Genomic DNA, 24,953 nt, shown 5'->3' with positions numbered 1-24,953 from the left:
GATATAGAATTCTGGATTGACAGTTCTTTTCTTCCAGTACTTGGAAAATGTGCCATTTATTCATGGACTCCATGGTTTCTGATGAGGAACTCATGGCCATTCTAATTGTTTTGCCCCTAGAGGCGATGTGTCACTTCCCTTTGCCCTGGAGACTGTTTGCCTTGGGCTTTAGTTTTCAGTTTATTATGTATCTTGGCACGGATTCCTTTAGGTTTATCTTATTTAGGATTCACTTTGCATTTTTAAATCTGTTGGTTTATGTTGCTTTGGAAACTTTAGGAAATTGTGCATTCTTTTTCTTGGAATATTTTTTTCAGTTCCACCTTCCTCTCCTCTTCTGGCCCTCCAATGACATGACCCATTTTTTCGTTATAGTTCCACACACCTTTTTTTCAGTCTACTTCTTCAGACTGGGTAATTTCTATTGTTTCATCTACAAGTTCATAGAGTCTTCCCTTTGTTGTCTCCACTCTGCTGTTGAATTCATCCACAGAGTTTTTTATTTTGGTTATTTTTCACTTCTAAAATTCCATATAATTTTTTTATACTTCCTCTTTGCTGAATTTTTGTTTTTCATGTTTCAAGCAGGTTTATGATTTCTCACTCAAGTGTTTTAATGATGCCTGCTTAAAATATTTGTCAGGTGGGGATGAGAAAGGTACAGCATCCGTAATATAGTCAATGGTACTGAAGTAGCGTCCACTGAATGGTGACACACGGGATGGTAGCTACACTTGTGAGCATAGTGTAATGTACAGAATTGCCAAATCAGGGATCCCTGGGTGGCGCAGCGGTTTGGCGCCTGCCTTTGGCCCAGGGCGCGATCCTGGAGACCCGGGATCGAGTCCCACCTCTGGCTCCCGGTGCATGGAGCCTGCTTCTCCCTCTGCCTATGTCTCTGCCTCTATCATAAATAAATAAAAATTAAAAAAAAAGAATTACCAAATCATTATGCTGTACACCCAAAACTATAGAAGTGTTTCAACAATAATTCAATATAAAAAATTAAAAATAAAGTATTTGTCAGATAATTCTAACATCTGTTGTCTCTTCTTACTCCACTTGAGATCATCTTGGTTCTTAGTATGACATGCAACCTGGCTGAATGTTGTAAGATAAAACTGGGCCTTGGCAGGCCTTGCCTGACATCACTCCTGAGTGAGAGGGAGTACTGCTCTTTATTGTCTGCTGGGGGAAGTCCAGGCTCCTCACTGGGTCACCACTAATGACAATCAGGCTGGAAGGGGATAGAGGCATCTCATTACTACTGCAAAGCAGTCCCCACTGGGGTTGCTTTGTAACTACTGATCAAAGTGCTGAAAGTCCTGACTCTTCACTAGGGTTCCCCTGATACCACCCCAGTGGAAAGTGAAAGGGGCATGTCAATACTGCTGGTGGGGGTGGAGGTCCAGGACCCTCACATGGTCAGACATCATGGAGATGGGGCCATTGCCACTCACTGGAGATGCAAGTCCCAGATCAGGCTGTCTGGTTCCTAGCTCCCGCTTGGTCCTTCCCGGATACTACCAGGGAGAGTGGTGGGGAGGAGGTTGACACATCTTGTTACAGCCAGGCAAGGGGAACTTCAGGCCCCACTTGGCCTTTGCTGGCAGGAAGGGGGGTGGGGTATGCTGTAATTTTTTCACATGGTGTTTGGCTGGAGTAGACCCATTACTGTTGGAAGCCTTCTGCCTTACTAGGCTGCCCCTCTCCTGGTACATTTGCTACAGTGAACAGGTTTCAGGCACATTGGCTGTGCCCATTGGCATTTCTAAATTGCCAGCTTCTCAAATCTGGGATATATGACACAAAAAGAAAACCCAGGGAACTCACCACCACTCAGTTTCCTCAGGCTGCCATAACAAAATACAGGAGACCAGCAGCTAAACAACAGCAACTCATTTTCTCACAGAACCAGAAACTGAAAATCCAAGATCAAGATGTCAGCAGATTTGGTTTCTCATGAGGTCTCTCTCCTCCACTTTCAGATGGCCACCTGCTTGCCGTGTCCTCACATGGTCTTTCCTGTGTGCGTGCACACATACGCTGTCTGAATTTCCACTTTATAAGGACACCAGTCACACGATTAGGGTCCACCCTAAAGGCCGCCTTTTTAACTTAATAAACTCTTTAAAGACCTTATCTCTAAATATAGCCTACATTTCAAGGTGGAGGGTCTTAGGAATCCAACATGTGAATTCTGGGTGGGACACGAGTCCACCCATGACACCACTGTATCCCTCCTCAGGTCCTGAGACACCTAGTCACTTCTCAAGTCCTCCTACATGTGTTTTACATATAATGTCCAGGATTTTAAATTGTACTTAGTGGGAAGAAAAGGGAGTCTGTCTACTCCATCTTCTTGGAAATAGAAGTCTCCTCCTTGCATTTTTCTTTAACTCTATTTCTTTACAAACTGACCTTCCTTGGTTGGTAAATGGTAGAGCCAGCTATTCTGACTCCTGCATCCTGGGTCTTTATGCCACAACATATTGGTTTCACTTCAAATAAAATGTTTAAAAAATACAGAAACACAAAATTCAAAATGCACCCAAACAGCAAGACTTTTAAAAAGCATTAAAGTTCTTGAATGAACCCTTTCGCCAACACTGAAGGAGCTTACAAGTCATCCCTCTGTCCTAACTGCTAAAAAGCAGAACTGAAAAAACCAACATCTCTTCTTAGGTGCAAGAAGAGGCACGGGGCAAACTGCCATCCCTCACATTGAAGACTGATAAGCAAAAATACAGAATTACAACTTACTGGAATAGTCGGCTCTGAGTGAACAAGGGCTGAAGGAGGAAAATCTGAACTGTAATTGTCAAACTGCTGGAGGCTCGGTGCAGACAAGTCTTAGTTGTCTAAAATCCAGGGGGAACCCATCATAGGGGGACCCCACAATTTTGTGAGTTTTATCTTTAGGAACTAAGCCCAGTATTCACAGCAAAGAGCAGAGAAAAATGTCATGCTTAGTATGCTCAGGAGAGAAAACGGAACTGTTTTGAATCACAGCAGGAGTACTCTGTTCTGCCTGCCAACACCTGCCCTCAGGAGGCATGAGTCAACCGGTCTAACCGCTGTGGTTTTATCAGAGCCTAACTAATCTGGGGAGAGGGAAATCATGCCAGTCCTACCAAATGTGTCCCACCCAAAAGCAGAAAAAAAAATTAAGATTTCTGATAATGAAATCCCTACGTTTCCTGCCCACAACACAGCTGTAGATAAAAATGACCCTGGTTCCCCAGTGTGCCTAAGGTACAAACAGGCCACAGTCAAGAATTTTTACTACAGAGAAAATAAGCAGGTTAATCTTGATAATTAGAACAAAGCTCCCCCAGGGTCTTTGAAGCAGTGTGCATCTCCACCTCAGATACTGTGGTCAACAGTTCTCAGGGCAACGCAATGTTTCAATTCCCTATCAAATATAACAATCTGCCACAGAGAGTCTACCTGACACACACAAATCACCTGAAACATTAAACTGAAACATTAAAACTCAGAGCTCCTCTGCCCCAGGAAGTCACTGAGGACTTCCCAGATTTCCCACAGCCTCCCTTATGAGGCCAAATTGTCACTCACTGCCAGGACCAGACCAGCATTTCACTCAATAAAACGTCGACATTGAGAACAAGGTCAGGCTCACAGTACAACTCAGAACCGTGAGAGGGAGCCCATCCAGGGCCATGACTGGAGGCTCCAGCAGGGCCCATGGAGTAGCCAGGCTGCTGCAAGAGTCTCCTCAGGGCCAGTGGGCCGGGCTTTGTACTGAAATCCAGTATGTTCTGACTCTGTCATGTGCACCTTGCTTGAGCTCACTCACGGTCATTGAAGGAAGAGGAGTTGTACCCCCACAGTAACGTCCAGGTCAGGAGCCAATCCTGAAATGCAGGGGGCACTGTCATCTAAGCACTCACCTGCCCATCTCCAGGCTCTTCAATACCACTCTCCTCTCTCCCTGGACAGTTACATGCTCCATCTGAAGCTTACATTACTTCCCTGGATGCATAACCCTTATCCTTAGGGGAAATTAGATATGATCCCTCTTCCCCTTTTCCTTATCCCCGGAAAATCTTTATGAAAACCATGGGGATGAAAGTCAAAAGAATTCCAGAATTCTAGCCATGAGCAAATAACAAGCTAAAAGAATTCTGAACCCCAGGGCTTTTGGGTACCCCCGAAGTGCTCTGCCCAGCCTAGCTCTACAGAAGTTCCCTTCAGGTCTCTGCTCATTTTTCCATTTCTGGGGGTCACCAATAGCATGTCCCAAACTTCTCAGCTCTATTCACCTCTGCCCAGCAAAGTGGTGTATCACACAGTTTAGGCCAAAATAATGACAATTAAAATAAGAAACCTTCCTTGAATCCTCTTTCTCTTTTATACAATGTCTGGTCTAGCAATAATCTTGAGTTCCAGACTCTACTAGGGAATTTAGCATGACAAATCAAACAAAACCACAGCTTCCTTGGCCTGGCCTCAGAGATTCTAATAGGAAAGACATGTCCAATTAAAAAAAAGTAAATCCCCAAGTGATTCTGAAAGGCAGGCAAGTCTGGCTTCCCTTGGTTGGCTATGGAAACAAGCATTTGGCCCAACCACAGAGCTCTCATGGTGGCAGGTCAGCTTTTTGTTGTTATTATGCAACAAAATGGAAAATGTAGCTGCTTTAACTCACTGCATTGCTCTCCCATTTATTATAAAAGGAATGAAAACATACTAACATTAGAGCTTGAATGAATTCTTAATGAAAGCAAAGGCTCTCAAAGTTTTCACTCAATGAGCCTAGTTTATAGATTTTATAAAAAATGGCACTTCTTTTTCTCCATCTGGTCTGTGCTGCCAGAGGAGGACACACATTAATTCAAACCCTGGGTGAGATTTGAAAAATCTCTCCACGCAGCAGTTAATATCGCATGCAGATTCAGCCCCAGTAGCAATGTGTTTAATATCTACTCCTCAAGTTACATCCACCAACCTGGAAGCTTTTGGATTTTTCCTTTAAAATTCTACAGTGCTTTTCTTAGCAATCCAACAACGTACCACGCAAAGCAGAAAGTCAGCCAATCCTTAAAACTGCAAATGTGTTTCAATATTTTATTAAAATAGCATATTTAACCACTGTTAACCAAGAATACGTTAACTTTGTCCCCCCGCCCCCACCCCAAATACGCAGCACAACACAGTAGTGATTTCAAATATCCTTGATCGTGATAACCAACAGAAGTATTTCAAAGTCAAGTTTGCAACTAAAAACTAGACCTTGGAAAAATTCTGAATTAAAAGAAACATAAAGCTCTCAAACAGAATTCTTTTATCCGCCTGAAGATTAGATGCCGGTGTGTCACCCACCTGACAATACTGCTAAGTTCACTTTTTTTTTTTTGTCCTTTATGCATAGTATAAGGTCTCATTTATAAGTACCCACTTTTATAAATAAAATTGGCATATTTCACCCCATTCAATGTTCCTTTTCAGCTTCACAAAGAAACCAGTAAATAAAACTGTCAACGACAGTCACGACATATGCTCTCATAGCAAGATAAAAAACGTGAAAATATGCAAAGATGCATCTACGCTATTTTACATAAAAAGACAAGATTTTAAAAAGTGCAAGGCAAAATTTGCAGTTTTCTGAGGGGAGTTTTTAGGCACATCCATTTCTTTAAAGCAAGCTTCAGAATGAAATTCCAGTTTGTTCTTCATGACACCTGTTTTAAGTCTTTCTTAAAAAAAAGAAAAAAAAAATACATCCCATCAAGTGTGACACAGGGAGTCTCCCGTCGTGAGAAGTGAGGTTTTCAGTTATGGCGTGTCCGTCCTTTTTTTATCCTTGCGGGCTTTGGTTTGGGGATGTACTGATTATTTGCCTGGTACTCAAGTTCTTTACGGAAGTAGTGGATTGCTTTGTTTAAACCTTCTTCTAGTGGGACCTGTTGAAAGAGAAGGTAAGAATAGGAGACCAGGTCAGTGTTGAGAGCAACAGCAGACACTCCTAGGGCTCTGCAGGAAGGAAATGCTGATGATGGGTGGCCTGCTCCATGGGGGTGTGTCAGAGGGCACCAGGGCTGACCAGGAAGAGCAGCAAAAGCTGCTTTCAGAGCGCACTGTGCAATTTGACAAATTACACCCACGACTGACAGAGAATGAGCTCTGATCCCCCAAAGACCCTGGACTCTTGCTGGTCTGGGGTCCACCCTGTTTGAATCAACCACAAAGCACCTGAAAACGACGCACGTGTGCGTCTGTGTGCTTTTCTTTTGGAAGTGTGTGATGGAGGGAGGGTGCCTTGGGAAGCACCTGGGTGTGAGCCACACACTCATTCTCCCATGAGACACTCACTCCCAGTGACCTAACAGGCTGAGTCTGAGGAGAATTCATGACAACACCATGGAAGCAATTTTAATTTAGAGCCTCCCTCCTGCAGCAAACAGAAAACAGAAATCTAACCAGCTGCCCAGGAGTAAAAACGGGCAGAAGTCGGAAAGGAAGCACGGCCAAGGGGCACCGGACACCACTGGGGGAGAAGACTATGCACCTGTTACCTTGACAGCAGTGATGGTTTCAGGGGCATAAAAATACACCAAAACTTACTAAGTTGTACTTCTTAAATACAGGCAGTTTGCTGTCTGCCAATTGTACCTCAACAGCGCTGTCAAAAAAGACACACATGGAGAAATTAAGATGGGTATATGACTAAATGCTTCTTTGGACAAGATCCCTCAAAAATTATTAATGAGATGAAACTAGTATGAAGAGAAACTAGTGGTAGGTACTTCATCTAAATATGTTAGAATATTATCCATTTAAACTCCAGAAAAATAAAAATACCTACATACCTTACCTACTATAAAAGCAAAAGTTACTATGTAGCGAATGTGCATTTAGCTTTTTAAAAAATATTTTAAGACATAGGTTCTACTTACAAAAGACCAATGGCAAATGTCTTCTAAAAACAGAGATCTACACTTGCTGCTTTGTGCAGCAGGAACTCTTATGTATTAAATTTTGTCTGGGCATGACCATATTTTTAGTGCTCTCAACAAATCCCTGTGACCTTCAGATCACTCAGACTTGTAGACCCTGGGATAAAATAAGATCGGACTGGAACTCTCAGGTCCCTTTAAGGCCCAACACTGGAGGATTCTTCTCACTTAGCTCTCTGGAGGGCAGCAGAAAAGGCCACCCCATAACAGGACTGTGGGAGCCCAGGAGCCCATCAGCCCCAAATCCACTACTTTGATACGCTGACCATGCTGAGTTGCAGGCACCTGAGCAAGTAGAGAGCGAGGCTTTCTCTGAACTCCTCCCAGAGCCCAAAGACAGGCCCTCCAACAGAAATTCAGCTGTCCCAAGTCCCCTCCCCAAGGTGTCATCAACCAGGGAGGACTGACTCTCACCACAGGAGAGAGGACTAGACATTGATACCACATAAATTGTCATAAGCTATCGTTATCTCCCAGGGGTTCTTCTAAGGGCCCATTCGCCTTTCTTAAAAATCACTTACTGTCCTCTAAGAGGCCTATGTGCCCCTCTTCTTTCCCTATGAAGATGGTATTTAAGCCTGAATTCTATGGCCGCCTCCTGAGTTCCTTATTTCTCCCCGGGTATCTCCCACATACACCTGTGGGATAGATGCTAACACACTTGCATAGTCCCGCAGGCCACAACGAGTCTCATCTAATCTAGGAACAACAGAAAGGCATGGAGGGTCACCTCTCCCTGGCCTTTGGTTTCTCATGCTTCCAATCTGGGGTTCCGCCTTCCTGGGAACTGAGTGGCTCTGCTCACCCCGATTCACGTAGCAACCTTGTCCAACCCTGCGCATCCAAGGACATCCTGAGCTGAGTGGAGACAGACAGGTCAGCCAGGCCTCCTAGGCCCAGAGTGCACGTGGCCACTGCCCTGGATGCTCCTTTCACAGACTGAGACACATGAAAGGAGAAGCCATGTAACAGCCCGGAACCCTATGTCTTATCCGCCCAAGCTTGCCAGTGCCTACAAGGACCCGCTGCGGGCCTCTGTTGATGGGGCAGCATAGAGCCACACACTCACCACGGGCTCCCATGCCAGCATCATCTTCGCTTTTCTGATATCTGGTTTTCTTTTCTGTGGGTCATCCTGGGCTTCGGAGAGAAACTGAATCTCACTTCCACTACCTGATGATTAAGAAAAAAGGAAGGTAAGAGAATCACAAACCAGTCCAGGTGGGACTTTTATTATACTCCTCAAAGTGAAATCCCCTCTGCATAGTGAATAAGGGTGCATAACATGTGCATGACAGAACACATTTCTCACAGAGTCACTGAGCCACATGGGGGACCGTACCTCTGGCCCCACGAGAACTGCGTGAGAAGCAGTTACCCCGTCTCTACAGGCCTGGGCTACCCCTGAGAGAAAGGACAGGGCCTACCCTAGCTGCTGGCTCCAAGGTGGACCACCTACCATCAGCTAATGCAGCACGGATGTCCACAGAACCAGACTCCAAAGTAAATAAAAGTGGCAAATGTGTGCATCCATCTGTGATGCCAATGGCCCCAGTGAGCCCTCCTGAGGCATTCACACACTACAGGAGACTCCGGCCTAGAAACAGGCTGGCTTTCAACTTGTTTAACCAAGTAGAGTGCAGGAGGAATGACTGTGGGCTAGTTCTGAGCTGATGCCTTAGAAAGACCTAACCATTTATGCACCTACAGGTGTGAGCCCTGCGCCAACACAGATGTCCAGCTACCCTGCTACAGAGACCACATGCAGAAGGACAAAGAGCCTGGCTTGTCTAGCACCCTAGCAGGGCCCAGACACTGGGGATCAACAGAATGAAGTCACATGAGGGGCCATCGGCAAGACTTGCAGAAGAATCATGCCCCCCCCCCCCAGTGGAAGCCAGTTCCAAAGAATCATAAACAAATACAACAGTCGCTGTTGTGAGCTTCCACAGTTTGGGGCAGTGTGCTATTCAGCCCTTCACAGAACCATACTGATTATAATGCCTGAGGATATTGTCAAAATGCAGATTCTGAGTCAGAAGATATGAGTGGGGTGTGTGATTCTGCATTTCTAACAAGCATCTGGACACTGAAGATGCTGGATCATGGGCCCCACTTAGGGTAGAGGTTCTGGATGGCCCAGATCCCAGACAACCTGTTACCTGAGCACATCCCTTCCTTATCTGAGTAGAGACAGGCAGACCTAGAGTCAGAAAGCAGATCTTGGGGAAGCTGCTGGGGCCATGAGATCCTGCAATTTATGACTGAGGAAGGCCAGCCCCCTCTGTCCAAGTATCCACAGTTGATAAGAACATGCTGGTAGATGATAGCTCCAAGTCAGAAAGGACAGCCCTGAAGACAACCCAGCTAAGTATGGGGCCTGGACAGGCACTTCAGAATATCCTACATCATGTTCACCCCAGTCTAGCCAGCCACACTCCATTCTAGTTATGGCCTGACTCAAATTTCTTCATCAACCATGGAAAACAGACCAACCCTCCAAACCCACCCCCACCCAGAGAGCCAGACTTCCCAGAGCTCTAGGAAGCCTGCTGATGTGACAAATGGCTCACCCAGTATACATCTGCAACACAAGGGCTGGCTGAAAATACAGAAGCTTGTAATAACTTTCAGAGCACGCCCCTGATTGGGTTTACTTCCAGTGTCTACACTGCCTCCAACATGTCATGGCCAGGTTGGCCAGAACTGCCAAGAACTCGAAAATCGTCAACAGATTCCATCAGAAACACACAAGCTGGTGTTATTCCTTCTCAGCTCTTCAAAATCCCATTCTCATCACTGTCCATGTTTGGAAATCAAACACTTGTTACCTGTGTGGAGTGATCTACCAGAATCACATCTCAAGCACTGGGAACATATCTCCTCCTCCCACTCCACCCCAACCTGCTGACAGACCTGTGAACAGGACCAACCTCCCTTCCCACCTTCATCTGTATCTTTCTATTACTTAATTAAAGAATCAGAAGACAATTAAGTGTTTCTGATAAAGTTCTGCTTTTTATCCAATTCAATTAGCTTGTATTAATTACACATTTTCTAGTCCGAATGTTATTAACTGATAGGGTAAGTGCAGCCAATTTCACTCAGCAATGTGTTTGTCTTACTTACCAACAAGGTTTTTAATTAACTGAGCAAACTCTAGGATTGTGTGTTCTTCCGGGTTCCCCTAGGGAAGAAACCGTTGCTAGTTATAAGTGTAATTACAACAGCAGAGACCACTTCCACCCAAATCATATACATGTCTTCAAAGTATTCACGGGCTAACTGGCTTCTTGGGAAGTCATGAGGCTCCTGCCTCTTCATGTTTCCTTGGGTGCTTCCCTGATCAGGATGATGACAAGTCCACCTAGCAAAGTGCTAAACTGTATCTGGCGCTGCTTTTGTCTGCTAGACTGACTGTTGACAAGAACGCCCCTCAGCTAGGTCAAGAGCATCTAATACAGACATACGTTACCTAGCCAACCAGGACAATTTCCATATATAAAGTTACTGTAACTGTATGGTCACTGTGCATACAAGTTTGGTTCTATAAAATGAGCTCTCATAAGATAAGACATTTCCCTCTAGGTGCATGGTGATAACAGCATAAGCAATAATGGACTTGCGAACTTGTACATGGAACTGCAATGGAACCAAAATGCACTCACAGATGAGGGCTCTGGGTAGCCAGAGGAAAAGCCTTTAAAAAAAGTGAGCTTGCCTTTAGGGACTGTCAAAGAAAATCATTTTCTCCTTTTCTTCCATCACACAAGACTGCAGGATTCCCTTCTCAATCCTACTACTCTTATTTGCCACCCCCTCCCCATTGTAAGAGACCACCACCAAGTCTGACCATTAGGTGTCCGAAATACCCTGCACTCCCAACTTCCTGGTCTGGCCTGGAGCTGGAAGGAAAGAGAGCAGGAAAGGACCCTAGTCCCACATCTAAGCACAAAGAAAGGGCTGACTAGCAAAGTGGTATGATGGGAACTTGGGAAGGAGAGGGCCCATCTTTGTCAGGGCTACTGGCAGACAGTCTTTAGACTTCAGGGAAGGCAGGTTTCTACAGGGGATGGGAGTTCTCAAACAGCCTGTGTAAAGGCCCCCTCAGAAAGAAAAGAAGGAACCTAGTATCTAAAGACTGTGCTTATGTGGAAAATGGGGGGCATCACCAACATCAGGCACATTTTAAAGTGCCTGGAGCAAAACCCAGGATGAAGGTGGCGTGGCCTTTGAAGTTATTAGGTAGGCAAATACTTGAAAGAAACTGAGGCTCACAAGACTCGTCTCAATCTGTTCTTAATTTCATCATGTTTCTTTAAAAGTGCACAAAAGCAGCCCTAGCTGGGTGCTGGCAGCCACTGGCACCCATGAATCGGTCTACACCCAGACAAGGGAGTGATGTCTCCACCTCTTCCTATGTGGTGAAAACTCCCTCCCAACTCAGTGAAAAATGAAGACAGGATATGCTTCAGATTGCTGGTTACAAAGACAAGCAAAAAGAAATGTTTCTGAATGAAGTAATTTTGAGGAATAGGCAGGCATGGGTACCCCTTTGAACCTTAAAACCTTGGAGGAAGCAGGAGAGGTAGTCTGGGGGAAGCACCTGAAGCAGACTCCAAGACCTGTCAAGGTGAGGCCACGACTACCCATAAACTAATGTCAGCAGCCATTGGCATCAGCAGAACATCCTGAATGACGGACAGTCTATACTGAACACTTCATATTTTAAACAGAATGAGACGGAGTTATCCAGGGGGACAGCAGGTGAGAGGGTAGGAGGACTCAGGACCTGAATGTGAACTCTGGCTGAGAGCTGGGGAGGAGACTCAGTGTGACCCTGCCCCTCAAATCCTTGGAGAGTCACCATGCTGTGGAGGGAGGCATTAGCTAGCTTTAATGGGCCCCACAATGAGAAGTAAGGCTAGTGGGCAACTCACAGAGCATGAGATTCTAGTTCTAAATAGAAGGAAACACTTCCTGCCAGTAAGAACTGGCCAGGGACAGAATGAAGTGCTTTGAAGAGAAGCATGTTCACCCAGTAGTAAAACCGCTTAAAAACATGGAGCAAGGGCACCCCAGGTGGCTCAGTGGTTTAACGCCGCCTGGAGACCCAGGATCGAGTCCCCCCACATCAGGCTCCCTGCATGGAGCCTGTTTCCCCCTCTGCCTGTGTCTCTGCCTCTCTCTCTTTCTCATGAGTAAATAAATAAAATCTTTAAAAAAAATTAAAAAAAAAAACACGGAGTGAGAGAACCTTAGGATCCCTCCAACAAGGAGACTCTGGGGCCATAGGAAGGAATGAAGGAAGAAGCAACAAAGGTGCTCAGTATAGCCAGGTGACCTACAGACATGATCAGAAACTGGGAAACTCCCTTAACCTCCATAATCTATAAAGCTCACTTAATCAAGTCTTACAGGGAGTAAATAATGTCAAATAGAGAAAGAAATGCACACAGAAAACTGTCCATCTACTGCCACCACAGCCTTTCACAACCTTTTAGTCCCAGGCCCTTCAGGATGACAGAGGTAGGTGAGTGCTTATCATACCACTCATACATGCCTTGCAGACATTTTACTCCTTTGCATATTCTTATTTTGTGTTTTTCCTTCCTCTAAAGTGCAGTAAGCAAACACATGCATGCCCTATGCGTGCTCTTGGCAAATAAAGCCATGGCTGCTGCTCTTCATGATTTCCTAAAAGCATGGAACTCTGACCTGTTCTAGGGGGCGTGGAGGAAGTGGACACACTCACCAGGTTGACTGGGCTGCTCACGTTGCTGTTCATGAGAGCCACAAGACCATTCACCAGGTCACTGGAACAGAAAGGAAAGCCAGGTCAGGCGCTGTCTGCTGTAGCGCGATGCCGAGCAGACCCATGTCACCTCCCGAAAGAAAACCAAAACCCAAATGGAAAACCAATGACAAAAAAAAAAAAAAAAAAAAAAAAAAAAAAAAATCCTGCAAAAAAGCAGTGTTGAGAATGCTAAAGTACTTGTGGATAATGATATGATGTCTGGGATTTGCTTTTAGCGCATGGTGTATAGGATGGCTAAACAGGAATGGAAGCGATCGATGGGCTTAAGTGCTCTACTATTGTCTATTTCTGAAACCCTTTAATGACTGAAAAATCAAAAATAGACAAACGCCCCAAAAAGATGGTGTTATTACAGTTTCTGATGGAAAGTGTCCATGTTTAAATGTGAGCCCACATAGCTGGTTCATATGAAAAAGCAATGATTAAAAAAAACACTAAGACCCACTGAAATGAAAGCTCTCCAGTATGTCACTCTCATACTGGCAAATCACAGATAAGCCAAACGACACAGCATTGAAATAGACCGGACCACTGCTCCCTACCCCCTCAGATTTCAATCCCCTCCCCATCCATGGTCCCCCCCCCCCCCCCGCCCAAGACTCTTCGCATGAACGGTCAGGACGATCTGGATGTTTCAGATGGATCGTAATCGACTGGGCCATGAAGGTGAAGAGAAGTAAGCAAACTTTAGCTTACCAAGGTTTGGTTCTTATTTTCAGAGGCTTTAAAGTGTGGCTCTGTTAAAAAAAAGTTACTTCGTAAAAATGACACCTCACTGCTGCACACGAGCACTTTCCTATGTCTACGTTCATCAGGTATACTTCTCAGAAGACTGTTAAAGCTGTTGTGGTGATCCAAATGCAGTCTGTGGTAAAACCTTCCCCTCCGCTGCCTCCTCCTCCATCATTACCAGCAAGGAACAGGTTGCTATGGTCAACTTCAAAACAAAACCTGTTTTTGCTTTCTTTTTCATCAGAAAAAAAATGGCGGGGGGGCGGGTATTTAGCTAAGTATTTTCTGAATTTTTGTTTTCAATGATTAGGTATCTTATGTGAACATGCCTAAGTCCGTTCCATTCTCATAGGTCAAGCATAAATGCAAATAACTGCTGACTTTGGATGACTTTCTAGAAATTGGCAAAAAGTCACTTCATCACGATGGCAGTAATTATTATTATATTACATCATAACACATCTCTCATGGCATAGGTCTCTGCATATTCATAAGAAGACGTTAAAAGCTGCCATTCACGAGCATCCACAATCAATTTTAATACTGAAACGGGGTGGAGGTCCACGTTAAGCTGGAAGACAACGGACTCATGCAATCATCCTCATGGTGGGGGGGGGTGCATCTTTTGTATAATAATCTGGCAACTTTTAAGGTCAAAATTGCATAGATCACACCCATTTAACCTGAAACTCTTTAAAAGTGTCATTTTGACAAAGTGACTTTTTTTTTTTTTTAAAGACAGCATGCCTTTGTTATGTGGATGAGGCCGTAACCGGACCAGGAAAACATCAGACAGTCATGCCAAGGTGTGAATGTGTATGGTATGATCATCTGGACCTCAGAAACCATGAAATGCTACTTCAAGGCAATTGTGGATTTTGGAGACAGTTAATTTAGTACAGTAACTATAGATTCAGACATGGAGCATTTTTAACTACAAAAAAATATTTCTCAAAAAACAGCTTATTAGAACTAGCAAAACTGTAACTCTTCTATCTCAGCTGAGTCTTGAATGCCAAAAATGGGAAATCAGGACAGTTGTTTGCCCTACTTTGGTTCGGTCATGGAAGTGCATCAGGGCAGGCCATACACTGTGGGAATGTATACTCCTGAGCTGGGATGGTATGTGGCATGTGCATTGCTGAATTCTTAACATATTTTAATTACCAGCAGAAAAAGTCTGAGACTCTTTTAAGTGAATTTTGTATGTGTTGCCTTTGAAGTAATGAGCAGTTAAGAAGAATGAGCTCTGACTGCTTTGCCCTTTACTGCTGTCTCCCTGACAGTTCATGCTCTCTCAGCTGGAGAAGTTTGGCGGCCAGTGGTGAGGGGTTCCAGGTCATGCCACATAACTGATGACATACGACTCCCTCCTGATGTGCACAACTGGGAAGTGGGTGGAGGCGAGTGGGATGGAAGGTCAGTTATTATGAAAAGACACTGCTCAATACACAAAGGTCCAATTAAGATGGTCCGGATATAGAAAAGTGGCATGATGCATTTTCTCTGCATGCATTTTCTCACATGGCTCCTGGGATAAGTGTTTTGAAATGAAAACAGTCCTGTAGGCATCTTGCTATTTCCTGGTTAAATCTCATCTCAGGTTATTTGGGCGAAAGTGTGCCAGTTATATTTTACTCCTAAGGTTTTTGTGCCCTGCTTGGCAAGACACTCATGGCTGGGGAGAAAAAGCATGGACTGTGATATGTATTTATTTGTAGCTTTCTTTTAGACTAAATGTGAAAACTGACTGATAGTTTCAGGGGAAAAAAACATCTACAGTGGTTTTTAATTTTTATTAATTTTTATTACTTTTTTTAATGAGCAGTTCTATTTCCCAAAGAGACTTCTACTCAGGATTCTCAAATAATCACACAAAAGTCTATGTGGCTGCTCTCGGTGAGGTGGCCCAGACCTGTACCCTCACTGCCACCCTGCCACCACTTCACTGCTTAGAGCACCCCCAGATGGCCTCAGGACACAACAGGAACAGCATTTCCCAGCTGATAGGCATTCCAGGGTATTTGCATCGCAAAGTGAAAATATATGGTACCAAAATATAGAACTGGATTTTACGATGATTCAGGATATCAGAAACTTAAACAGAATTTATAATAAATGTGTCATGTGTAGAAATATTTTGGTCTATGCAAATGTTTATAGGGTAACTCTTCTCTCAGAACCCAAACTGCATTTTAAAATGTCACCACCCAAACTGACCAACGAGAATACCAGCCTTACACGAATTAACAAGAAAATGGTAATAATTACCACATGCGACTACTTGACAAGGTTCTCGAATATATTTTCATCCGCATTCAGTTCCAATATAAAATTTGACATGAGAACAGTCTATCTTATCTTTCCCTTAATGAGGACAATTTCAACCTCCCCAGAAAGCCACGATTAAAATGGGTCTGATTTCAGCATCTGTAGGGTTTGCTGGATGATTAAGGCCAGCTCTCCAATTGGTATGATCTGAAATCAAGTTGCCCTCAGGAACTGGGTGAGTTTCCTTATGAAACACTAGGTGGCAGTAAAAGATTAGCACATGAGTCATAAATATCAGCCTTATATGTAAAATTTTAACTTTTTTTTTTAAAGATTCTTTAAGTAATGCCTACACCCAACATGGGGCTCAAACTCACAACCCTGAGATCAAGAGTTGCATGCTCCACCTATTGGGCCAGGCAGGCACCTGTAAAATTTTACCTTTTAAATGGAGAAGCTCAAGGGCTTTCCCATCTGAAAATTAAAATACTTTTATCCAAGCCATGTTAGAGATGTGAAAATAATGAACATACAAAACAGACACAGGCTGTTTAGTCTGCACCACTTCTGCTGGAAGCAGCACTAAGGCTGCATTGTGGGCAGCAGGCCCAGCTGCCTTACCTGACATACTGGAATGCCCTTGTCTGCGACCCGGACCCATACACCTAGGAGGAAAGCAACAGTTAGGCCTCCTGAGAAAACCACACTATCATGGGAAAACGGGGTTCCTTAAGCCTCCAGCGGCACAGTCTGACCCTAGATCCAGCACATAAGAGGCAGTGAGACCACAACTTACTCTGTACTTCAAGTTATGTCCCAACGGTGAGAAAGTGCACGCATACATGTATCAAGTCTGTCCTCTAAAGTCAGTAGTGGGAGGAGTCAGCTATTACTGTTTTGTGACGAGTCAGGGATTATGTGAGGCTCCCAGGTCTCTGAGTCCAGCAGGGTGATTGATGGACACATGCACAGGCAGGAGAGGTAGGTAGTGCCTGGGGCCTGCACCCTGGAACATTGTGCACATGCACAGGCAAGAGCGGCAGGTAGTGCCTGGGGGCCGCACATTGGAACAGCTGGGCGTTCAGTCAGACTAGTCCCAGAATCTCTGGGAAGGAGGAGGCGAGCCTCCTGATACTTTTACAGCCAGCTCCCCGGGTGATTCTAACATGCAGCCAAGTTTGGGAACAAACCAGGAAACTCCAGATAGGAGACAGAGGCAGAGGAAAGGAGGAAGGGGGAGGCCCTCGCACTCTTCTGTGCTCCCCATATGTTGCCGCGTCTCCAGGCCCCCACTCAGTTCCTCCCCTCCACCAGCTACAGACCCTCTTGTCCAAATGCTCCCTCTCCTTTTGCTACTTCTCTGGCTCGTTCCCCCAGCCACAATGAACAGCTCTGCCCTTCACGCTCAGCCTTCCTCTCCTATCCCTCTAACCTCTGCCACTCAGCCCACTTTCCCAAGCTATGAACTCCCCAGACACGGCACAGCACCAGCTCCCCTGCGCCCCACCTCAGCTGCAGACCACCAGGGCTCCACAAACATGTACGAACAATAACCTCGTGGGTCCTGCACTTTAGACACTTAGTGAGAATGGAGAGACGCAGGCTCTTTGAGGCAGTCCCTTACCCTACAGTCACAGAGAAGGAGCCACGGGCTTCTGTTTGCTTGCTGGTGGAGAAAGAAAGAGGGTAGCTAGGAGGAGGGACTGACTCCTGGAAAAGCCTGATCTCCGCACCTAAAGGGAACCACACTAGTATCTCCTGCCCTGATGCCAAAAAGGAGCGGAGGCCAACAGCCAACAGCCAACAGCCAACAGCCAACAGCCCACAGCCCACACTAGCTCCACACCAGCCTCATTGGCCTGCTTTTTTCCCAGAGGGCTTCCCTGGGCTCAGGTCACCAGACCTGAGAAGCAGATGGGGAGGACAATGGAAGGGAAGAAAAGCAAGCCTCACAGGCACCCAGTGCCTTTTCCTTTTTTTAAAAGCAGATTTAGAAGGCTGCTTTTGTTATCTTAATAAGTATTTGCATATACCAATGTCAAAAGGGCACCAGATTTACCTACTTAGGCAGAAGCCCTTCCAGTGAGGAAAGGTTAGAGAACCGATTTACAGAGGTTTCTGTCCAAAGGACACAAGTACAACAGCCAAACTCAGTAAAGGAACGTTGAAGAAAGATGAATGGGCCTCTTAGAAGCAGGCTCACCCTTCCTTGGCATCTCTGCCTGAACCCAATTCCCTGGTCCTGCGGACCCATCTGGTACATTTGGGCAATCAGAAAGGAAGCCATGGGCCCAGTAAATAGGAAGTAGGATGGCGAAGTCCATCTACGACTGCATCGCCGGCCCGTCATCCTGGAAATCCACCTGCACCTGAGGAGTCCCACAGGTGGGACACATCTGCATTATTTTTTATGCAACCTCATTACAGATGAGGTCGTGGAAGCTCTGAGCACTGCAGCGACGGGGATCCAGGACAGGAAAATCTACCCTGACTCTAGAAGTCTTTGTTTTACCCCACTGCATCAATAAGTTCAGAACTGCCTGTTAACTCCAGCTGTCAACTATGGGCCACAGTAAGCTGGCACTGAGCCATTCTCCCACATTATAAAGTGAGTATGAGAGTGGGGCAACACCTATCAATCAGAGTCATAGCACCCAGAACACAGAGGTTTGTGTGTTGAGCTGTATGTACAGTTTGTTTGTTTCAGTTGCCTGCATGTACCTACCGTTCCTGGGTTGGCCTAGTCAATGCTGATGGTCCAGACACCACTGCCTACATTCTTTGCACCCTCCCACCCACCTCGGTCAGGTCACTGCAACAGTGGGTCAGCCGGTCTGTTGCCTGCCGTGTGCCGGCAACATTCACAGGAAGCCCACAGCATGTGCAGAGCACCAAGGGCCTTCACCAAGTCTGGCTCAAGGCCTGGTCTTCACTCCCATCAGCCCTCCAAGCTGTGACGTACCAGAGCCGACCCCACAGAAAAACATGCAGGGGCAGGCTTTTGTCCTACCCAATGTGACTCAGCACTGCTGGCTGGCTGAGCCACAGCCAGAGGTTGGTGAAATGGGCCTCCAGGGTTCTGGAGAATCACACCAAACACCTTCTCAACAAAAGGAACAAGAGAATCATGATGGCAATGTTCTGTGGTTTGACAGTCACAAAACGACTTAACCCAAAGGTTTAGAGCCTTGTACTGCGAAGTCCATAAAAGCTCCTGAAGGTTGAAATAAATGGCATCTGCTGAAGTGTTTCACTGCCGCCTCAATCAGAGTGCCCTCCTGGAGGGGGTGCTGTTGCCCAGAATGCCAGGTTATCTTTAGGCACCCCTGCTACCTGACTCATCCCCATAAGGCTGGAGGGGCCTAGAGCTGAGCTGCAGGCACCAGTCAAGGGGCGCTCAGCTTGCTCCCTGAGAGGTTCAGTGACTAAAGCCTGCTCGGCACCACCCCCACGGCAGTCCCACTTGGTGCCCATGTGGGTGGCACCTGGGCCTCTGAGGAAAACTCCTCCTCACGGGGCGGGGCGGGGGGGGGGGGGCTGCACCGGGCTGTGGCAGGAACATGTGGTTCTCGGGGAACCCCATGCAAGACTGTCCTGGGTCCTGTCAATGGTGGAGAGGAGATGTGCTCCAGTGCATGCACACAGTTAAAATGCAATGTAAGTAGTGCCCCTGGACCCTTCTCCCTGGTATTCTGGTAAAGTCCTGTTGGGTTTGAGTTTCTGTAGTGTGTCCTACTGTTCATTTCTATTCTGGTTTAAATCAGCCTCCCTATATATACTACATACATCTTCAGTCTTTACCTTAATTGTTAACTCCTGTGTGTACTATTCATTCTACGCATGTGCGACGATGAATAAGTAAAATAAAAAACACTATGTGTGAGAGAGAAAATGCAATTCCACCTCCCCCTGCAAATATGCCCACCCTGGCCTCAGGAGCACCTGCAACCCCCGCACCCCCCACTCCCCGCCAGATGATAAGGCACACCAGGACAGAGACTGTATCTCACTTACAGACCTGGCCAAAAGTAGATAAGCAACAAATGCCAAAACATGATTAACACAGGGCCTGGTGCTGATGGTGAACACCCTGCAAGGCTCCCATGGCTGCCTTGTTTTCCTCTAAGAGAAGACAGACAGGTTTGTAGCAGCTCTGGTGGCATTTCCCAGAATGAGAGGTGCGAGGACACTCAGGTCTGGGGAACCAGGGCTGTGTGCAGGTCAAAGCAGCACAGTGATTCAGCATTCACCAACAGGGAGAGGCAAATGGGTGTGCAGACAGACAGGCAGCCAAGAGCACAAGGAGTACTATCATAAGGAAGCACTACAGCGGGGAGCACACAGCCCACCACAGGGAAGCCCTGCAGGGGAGGGGGGAGCACATAGACCACCACAGGGGAGCCCTGCAGGGGAGAACAACAAACGGGGGGAGGGGCAAGGGCAGCACCACAGTGGGGTACGAGGGACAGCACAGGGAGCCCTGCAGGGGAGCACAAAGAACATAGAGGGCATCAGGAGCACTGTGGGGCTGCATGGGGAGCACTCCCCATTTCCAATCCACTGCTGTGTCTCATGTGCCTCCATGAACAAAGGTCCAAAGTTAAGCATCACTTCCCGATGTCACACTGTAGATACAAAGGATAAAGAAAATGCAGACTTTGGTCTTAGAAGCATGGTTTCTCCAAAATTTCCCCTTAGAAAAAACAGCATGGCTTTTTAAAAAGATACATACCGGGGCCCAAACCCTAATTTTGCCACATCTGGAAAAATTCATCTCAATCAAGCTGTTCCCCGTCATCTGCAAACTGGAATCAATCACAGTAAGGGGACAAAACAGAATCAAACCCTAATACGAATATGCACATGCTCACAAGTGCAGATGTGCGAGGGCTTTGACTGACCTTCAGAGCAGACAATATGCTTGCTCTACCTGAACCTTACCATCTATTTTCTAAACTTTCTAAATTGAAACACAGTATCTTCTGAGCTTCCATATGCTCAAGCTAGAATTAGAAACAGCTTCTGCATGACTTGTAAAACTCAGCTAAGTCCTCCCTGAGTTACCCTGACAGACCTCTGACTCCAGACATGGGACAGGCCCAAAGAAGGAAATTTGCCCCAAGGTGAGATAACAAAGGGCTGTGGGTGAAAGTAGCTGGAAGGCAAGTGGTAAGGCAGCTCAGAAAAGGGAAGGCCAGACACCGAGCGGTCATGAAAAGAGGTCTTCAGTACTGGAAAGAACTTGTTGGAAATGGAGTAGGAAAGGAAAGGAAAGGATGGATGGGTCTCCTTACTCTGCTCTCTTGATAAATAAAATGTTCTCAAAGATGGGATGGAAGGAGAGCCATGAACCCCTCCAGAACCTCTCCACAGAGCCCTCTGACAAACACAAGAGATGTCGTCTCAATGGACGGCAAAGGATGAAGGGAAACAGAATCCTGCAGGATGAGGGGACCACACACTTCTGAAAGGCCTCCCAGAAGACTCCTGACACTGGAAGTGTCTAGAAAAGACAAACTGCTGCATGCTGGACTCACTGCCGTCGGGCATGGCACCAGCCACCCTGCTCCCCGCCCCAGAGTCCTGGTGGCCAAGCAACAGCACGTGAGTTATCACCTCTGCCCACAACAGGTGCTTCCTCGGGAGGGCCAGGGACTTCTCTCCCACCTGACACTTGGGCCCGAGCCACTGCCTGGGAGGCAATCGTTCAAACTGTTTCTCAGAAGGCTTTTACCAGTTTGCTCTGCAAACAAAGCAGCTCTGATCTCAGGGGTGAGGAGAGTTAGGGCAGGGGCTAAAAAAGCTCCAGGAGTGTCCCTGAGGGCAGCTGGACTAAGGGGTCCCGTCCCCATGGAGGTGCTCTTGGAATGCAAACAGCAGGCAGAAAGGGAGCGCGGATGTGAGGCAGTTTTGCCTGGCAGTAACACTACGATCACTACTTCCATAACAAGGTACAGGGCACGTGTGCTCAGCACAAAAGCAAACAGCCTCTGTAAACACAATCCTTAGCTTGACCAGCATTTATCATGGGCTGCCTAGGCACGGGGCACCCTTCTGGCAGCTGGGGACACAGCCATGAATGGAACCGGCTCCTGATTTCAGAGTTTACACTCGAGGTGGAATTGGGGCCTGGAAAAATAATACTTCAGTCTGTTCAGTGAAAACAACAGGTAGGGACGGGTAGAGAGGTGGCTGGGTGTCATCTCACGTAAAATGGTCCAGCGCTCCCCCAGTGAGAGGATGGCTGAAAAAGAAGATGCCCGGAAGGAATGTGCTCCTGGGACAGGTGGGAGCAAGGGACTGAGCTTGCAGAACAGCAGGGGTAAAGCTGGGGTACACGGCGAGGCCTGTGCATCACACTCTCATATGAAAGCCCCTGAGCTGCTACTTTTCTTGAAAGGCTCTCCTGACAGGGAGAATGAGCGTTAGGAGGCCAGGGCAATAAACAGGGAGTGCAGGGCAGTGAGGACCAGGAACAATGGGAGGAGAGGTGGATGGGGCCCGATTCTGGATCTTCTTAGGGCAAGACCACCAGGCTGTAGCAGCAGAGCACTATGTGTCGACAGGGCTAGAAGAGCAGAGACGTGTGGCAGCCAGGAGGAGGAGGAATGAGAAGAGCAGGACAGAGGAGAGAGAGAGAGCACTAAGGATTCAGCAAAACCAAAGAGAAAACCAACTGAACTGATTCAGCAAACCCCTCTAGAGCAATTGAGGGCCACTCTTCCTTGAGGAGGTGACAGGGGGCAGTGGGGACACATGTGGAATGAGCTGCCTACCTAATGCCCCAGGCACTGGTACTGCACCCTTGAACCACTGACCCTAGACCATCGAGCTCCAGAAGCCTCCCAGGTTGGGTGTGATCAGCAGAGGGCATGCTTCTGGACATCACTAAGGAAACCACTAAGACCTCATTTCTCAGCAACCCTGAGGGGCATCGAGAATACACATGGCCCTGGTTATAGCCTGTAGGCCGGGACAACATCTGGAGGGATCTTTGCAGACAGGCCATGCAGGCAGACACACTCTGAGACTGCGCAGCATGGACCAGGCTGCAGCCCACGCACTAGGCTATCTGTGTGCCTGGGTGTAACAACACCAAGGCTCCTTCATGCTTCTGGATTCAAGCCCCCACACTTCCCTCCTCCTTACTAAGGGCAGCAGGGGGTCCCCAAGGCAAAGGGGCAACCTTGGGAAAGTAATCCCCCAAGGCACGGCTCCTTGGTTGCTTGCTTGCAGATTGCCAGCTCCTTCTGCCACACCCTCACCTGCGACACCCCACCCCAAGGCCGGCACCTACCGTGAGTGGCTCGCCCTGCAGCGCCTGCAGGATGAAGTTGCTGACCACCCGGCCGTCATTCATGTGCATGCGTGGCCCAAAGGTGTTGAAGATCCTGGCCACCCGCACTTCAACGCCTTCCTAGAACAGGAGAAGAGGATATGGGATGCATTTCGCTTTGTGTTTCCAGTGTCTGGCCTATAAAGCAAGTCTGAAAACGTCCAGCTTTTCGCTCCTGTGTGAAAGTGGCTTTCTGGTTGTGTCTCTATAATACATTGACTAACAAGTCTGAAGACTGCACATTGTTCTAACAAACTCCAATGTGACCCCAGTTCCACTGCCATCAGGGCACTGGAATTGACCTTCTGGCAGAGAACCTCTGAGGTAGCAAACAGTACAAGGGGTAAAAATATTTACAGAATACTTTCTTCCCCAGTAAGTAAGTATATTTCCCAAATAGAGCCATGCTATGCCTACTCTTTTATAATCTTCTTCACATAGTATTTCACACAAGTTTATTGCTCAATAGTGATTTAAACGTCAATGAATGACAATGAATGATATGAAGGAAAACAAGCAAGTGCTTTATCCTGGAAAAGGCGGGACACACATGCATCCCTAAACAGGCACACTGCCCTACACCCCCAGTCTGTTCTGGAAGGAAACAGACTTGTTCTAGTGAAAAACCAAAGACAGCGCAGCGCCCCCTAGAGACTATTAGCTACAAGACCTGGACAGACTAGTACCAACATTATTGAGAACAGCTATCCCTACTTGGTGGGGTTACAGGTGTTCATTTTCTTGTTTTTTAAATCTTTCGGTTTGTTACAATGAGTGTGCATTACTTTTGTAACCAGGAAAGGTATATTTTCAAATACTTAATTAGGAAAGTATGCTTACTACTTTTATTTATTTATTTTTTAGATTATTTATTTATCATGAGAGACACAGAGAGAGACAGAGAGAGAGAGAGGGAGGGAGGGAGAGGGAAAGAGAGAGGGAGGCAGAGACACAGGGAGAGGGAGAAGCAGGCTCCATGCAGGGAGCCCGACATGGGACTCGATCCCGGGTCTCCAGCATCAGACCCTGGGCTGAAGGTGGTGCTAAACCGCTGAGCCACCCGGGCTGCCCACCAAGTGTGATTTTTAAACCCCAAGAGCCTTCTCAAATCTATCTCATGCAACTATTAATTTCACAGGCTGCTTCTTCATGAATCAAAAGTTAAAAGTTTTGGGGGCACCTGGGTGGCTCAGCGGTTGAGCGTCTGCCTTCAGCCCAGGGTGTGATCCCAGAGTCCCAGGACTGAGTCCCACGCTGGGCTCCCTGCATGGAGTCTGCTTCTCCCTCTGCCTGTGTCTCTGCCTCTCTCTCTGTGTCTCTCATGAATAAATAAATAAAATCTTTTAAAAAAAAAGTTAAATGTTTTTATCACACCCTGAATTAGCGGACTTTCACAGCGTCTGTGTCCCTCACCTGTTTTGCCCATTAGACTTCAGACCATCTGCGGGCAGTTGTGTGCCGTCCACCTCCACTTAACCTCGCTCAGCCATACTATACCCGGAGGGGGCAGTGCTCACCTTACAGGGGTGTACTAAGGGAAGCCAATCCCCACACAACTCTTGGCACGGGCCTGGAAGCAAAAAGCACAGGTTGCTACTGTTGTCTCTACTTGTCCAGAAGGTTTTCTAATTCTACCACCTTAGGTCTGGCACAGGTTGGGATCCAAAGGACCCTCAACTAACGGGGCTGATTTAGCACCAATTTCTCCAGCAGTGTGATGAGTGGGAGGTAAAGAGGTACAGTGTCCCAGGGGCTCATGTGGCCTCCCTGTGGCCGGAGCTCCCCGGGCTCGCCACCTCTGCCCACGTCTCTGGAC

The 24,953-nt window shown here is 46.8% G+C and overlaps 1 protein-coding gene across 2 annotated transcripts in view; it reads right to left on the bottom strand.

The window, feature by feature from the left end:
• Positions 1–5,131: 5,131 nt before the first annotated feature.
• UXS1 (UDP-glucuronate decarboxylase 1) overlaps positions 5,132–24,953 on the bottom strand; it is a 93,815-nt gene continuing 73,993 nt past the window's right edge. For both annotated transcript variants that reach the window (XM_055328787.1, XM_055328788.1), the window contains exons 10-15: positions 23,099–23,218; positions 16,423–16,466; positions 12,736–12,796; positions 10,110–10,167; positions 8,050–8,153; positions 5,132–5,927 (exon numbers count right to left, since the gene is read on the bottom strand). In XM_055328787.1, coding sequence (XP_055184762.1) covers positions 5,796–5,927; positions 8,050–8,153; positions 10,110–10,167; positions 12,736–12,796; positions 16,423–16,466; positions 23,099–23,218 — 519 coding nt within the window. In that variant the 3' untranslated portion in view covers positions 5,132–5,795. The remainder of the gene's footprint in view (positions 5,928–8,049; positions 8,154–10,109; positions 10,168–12,735; positions 12,797–16,422; positions 16,467–23,098; positions 23,219–24,953) is intronic.

This window comes from Nyctereutes procyonoides, unplaced genomic scaffold, assembly GCF_905146905.1.
Source record: "Nyctereutes procyonoides isolate TBG_1078 unplaced genomic scaffold, NYPRO_anot_genome, whole genome shotgun sequence".
Lineage (NCBI taxonomy): Eukaryota > Metazoa > Chordata > Mammalia > Carnivora > Canidae > Nyctereutes > Nyctereutes procyonoides.
This window is presented reverse-complemented; position numbering and strand designations above follow the sequence as displayed.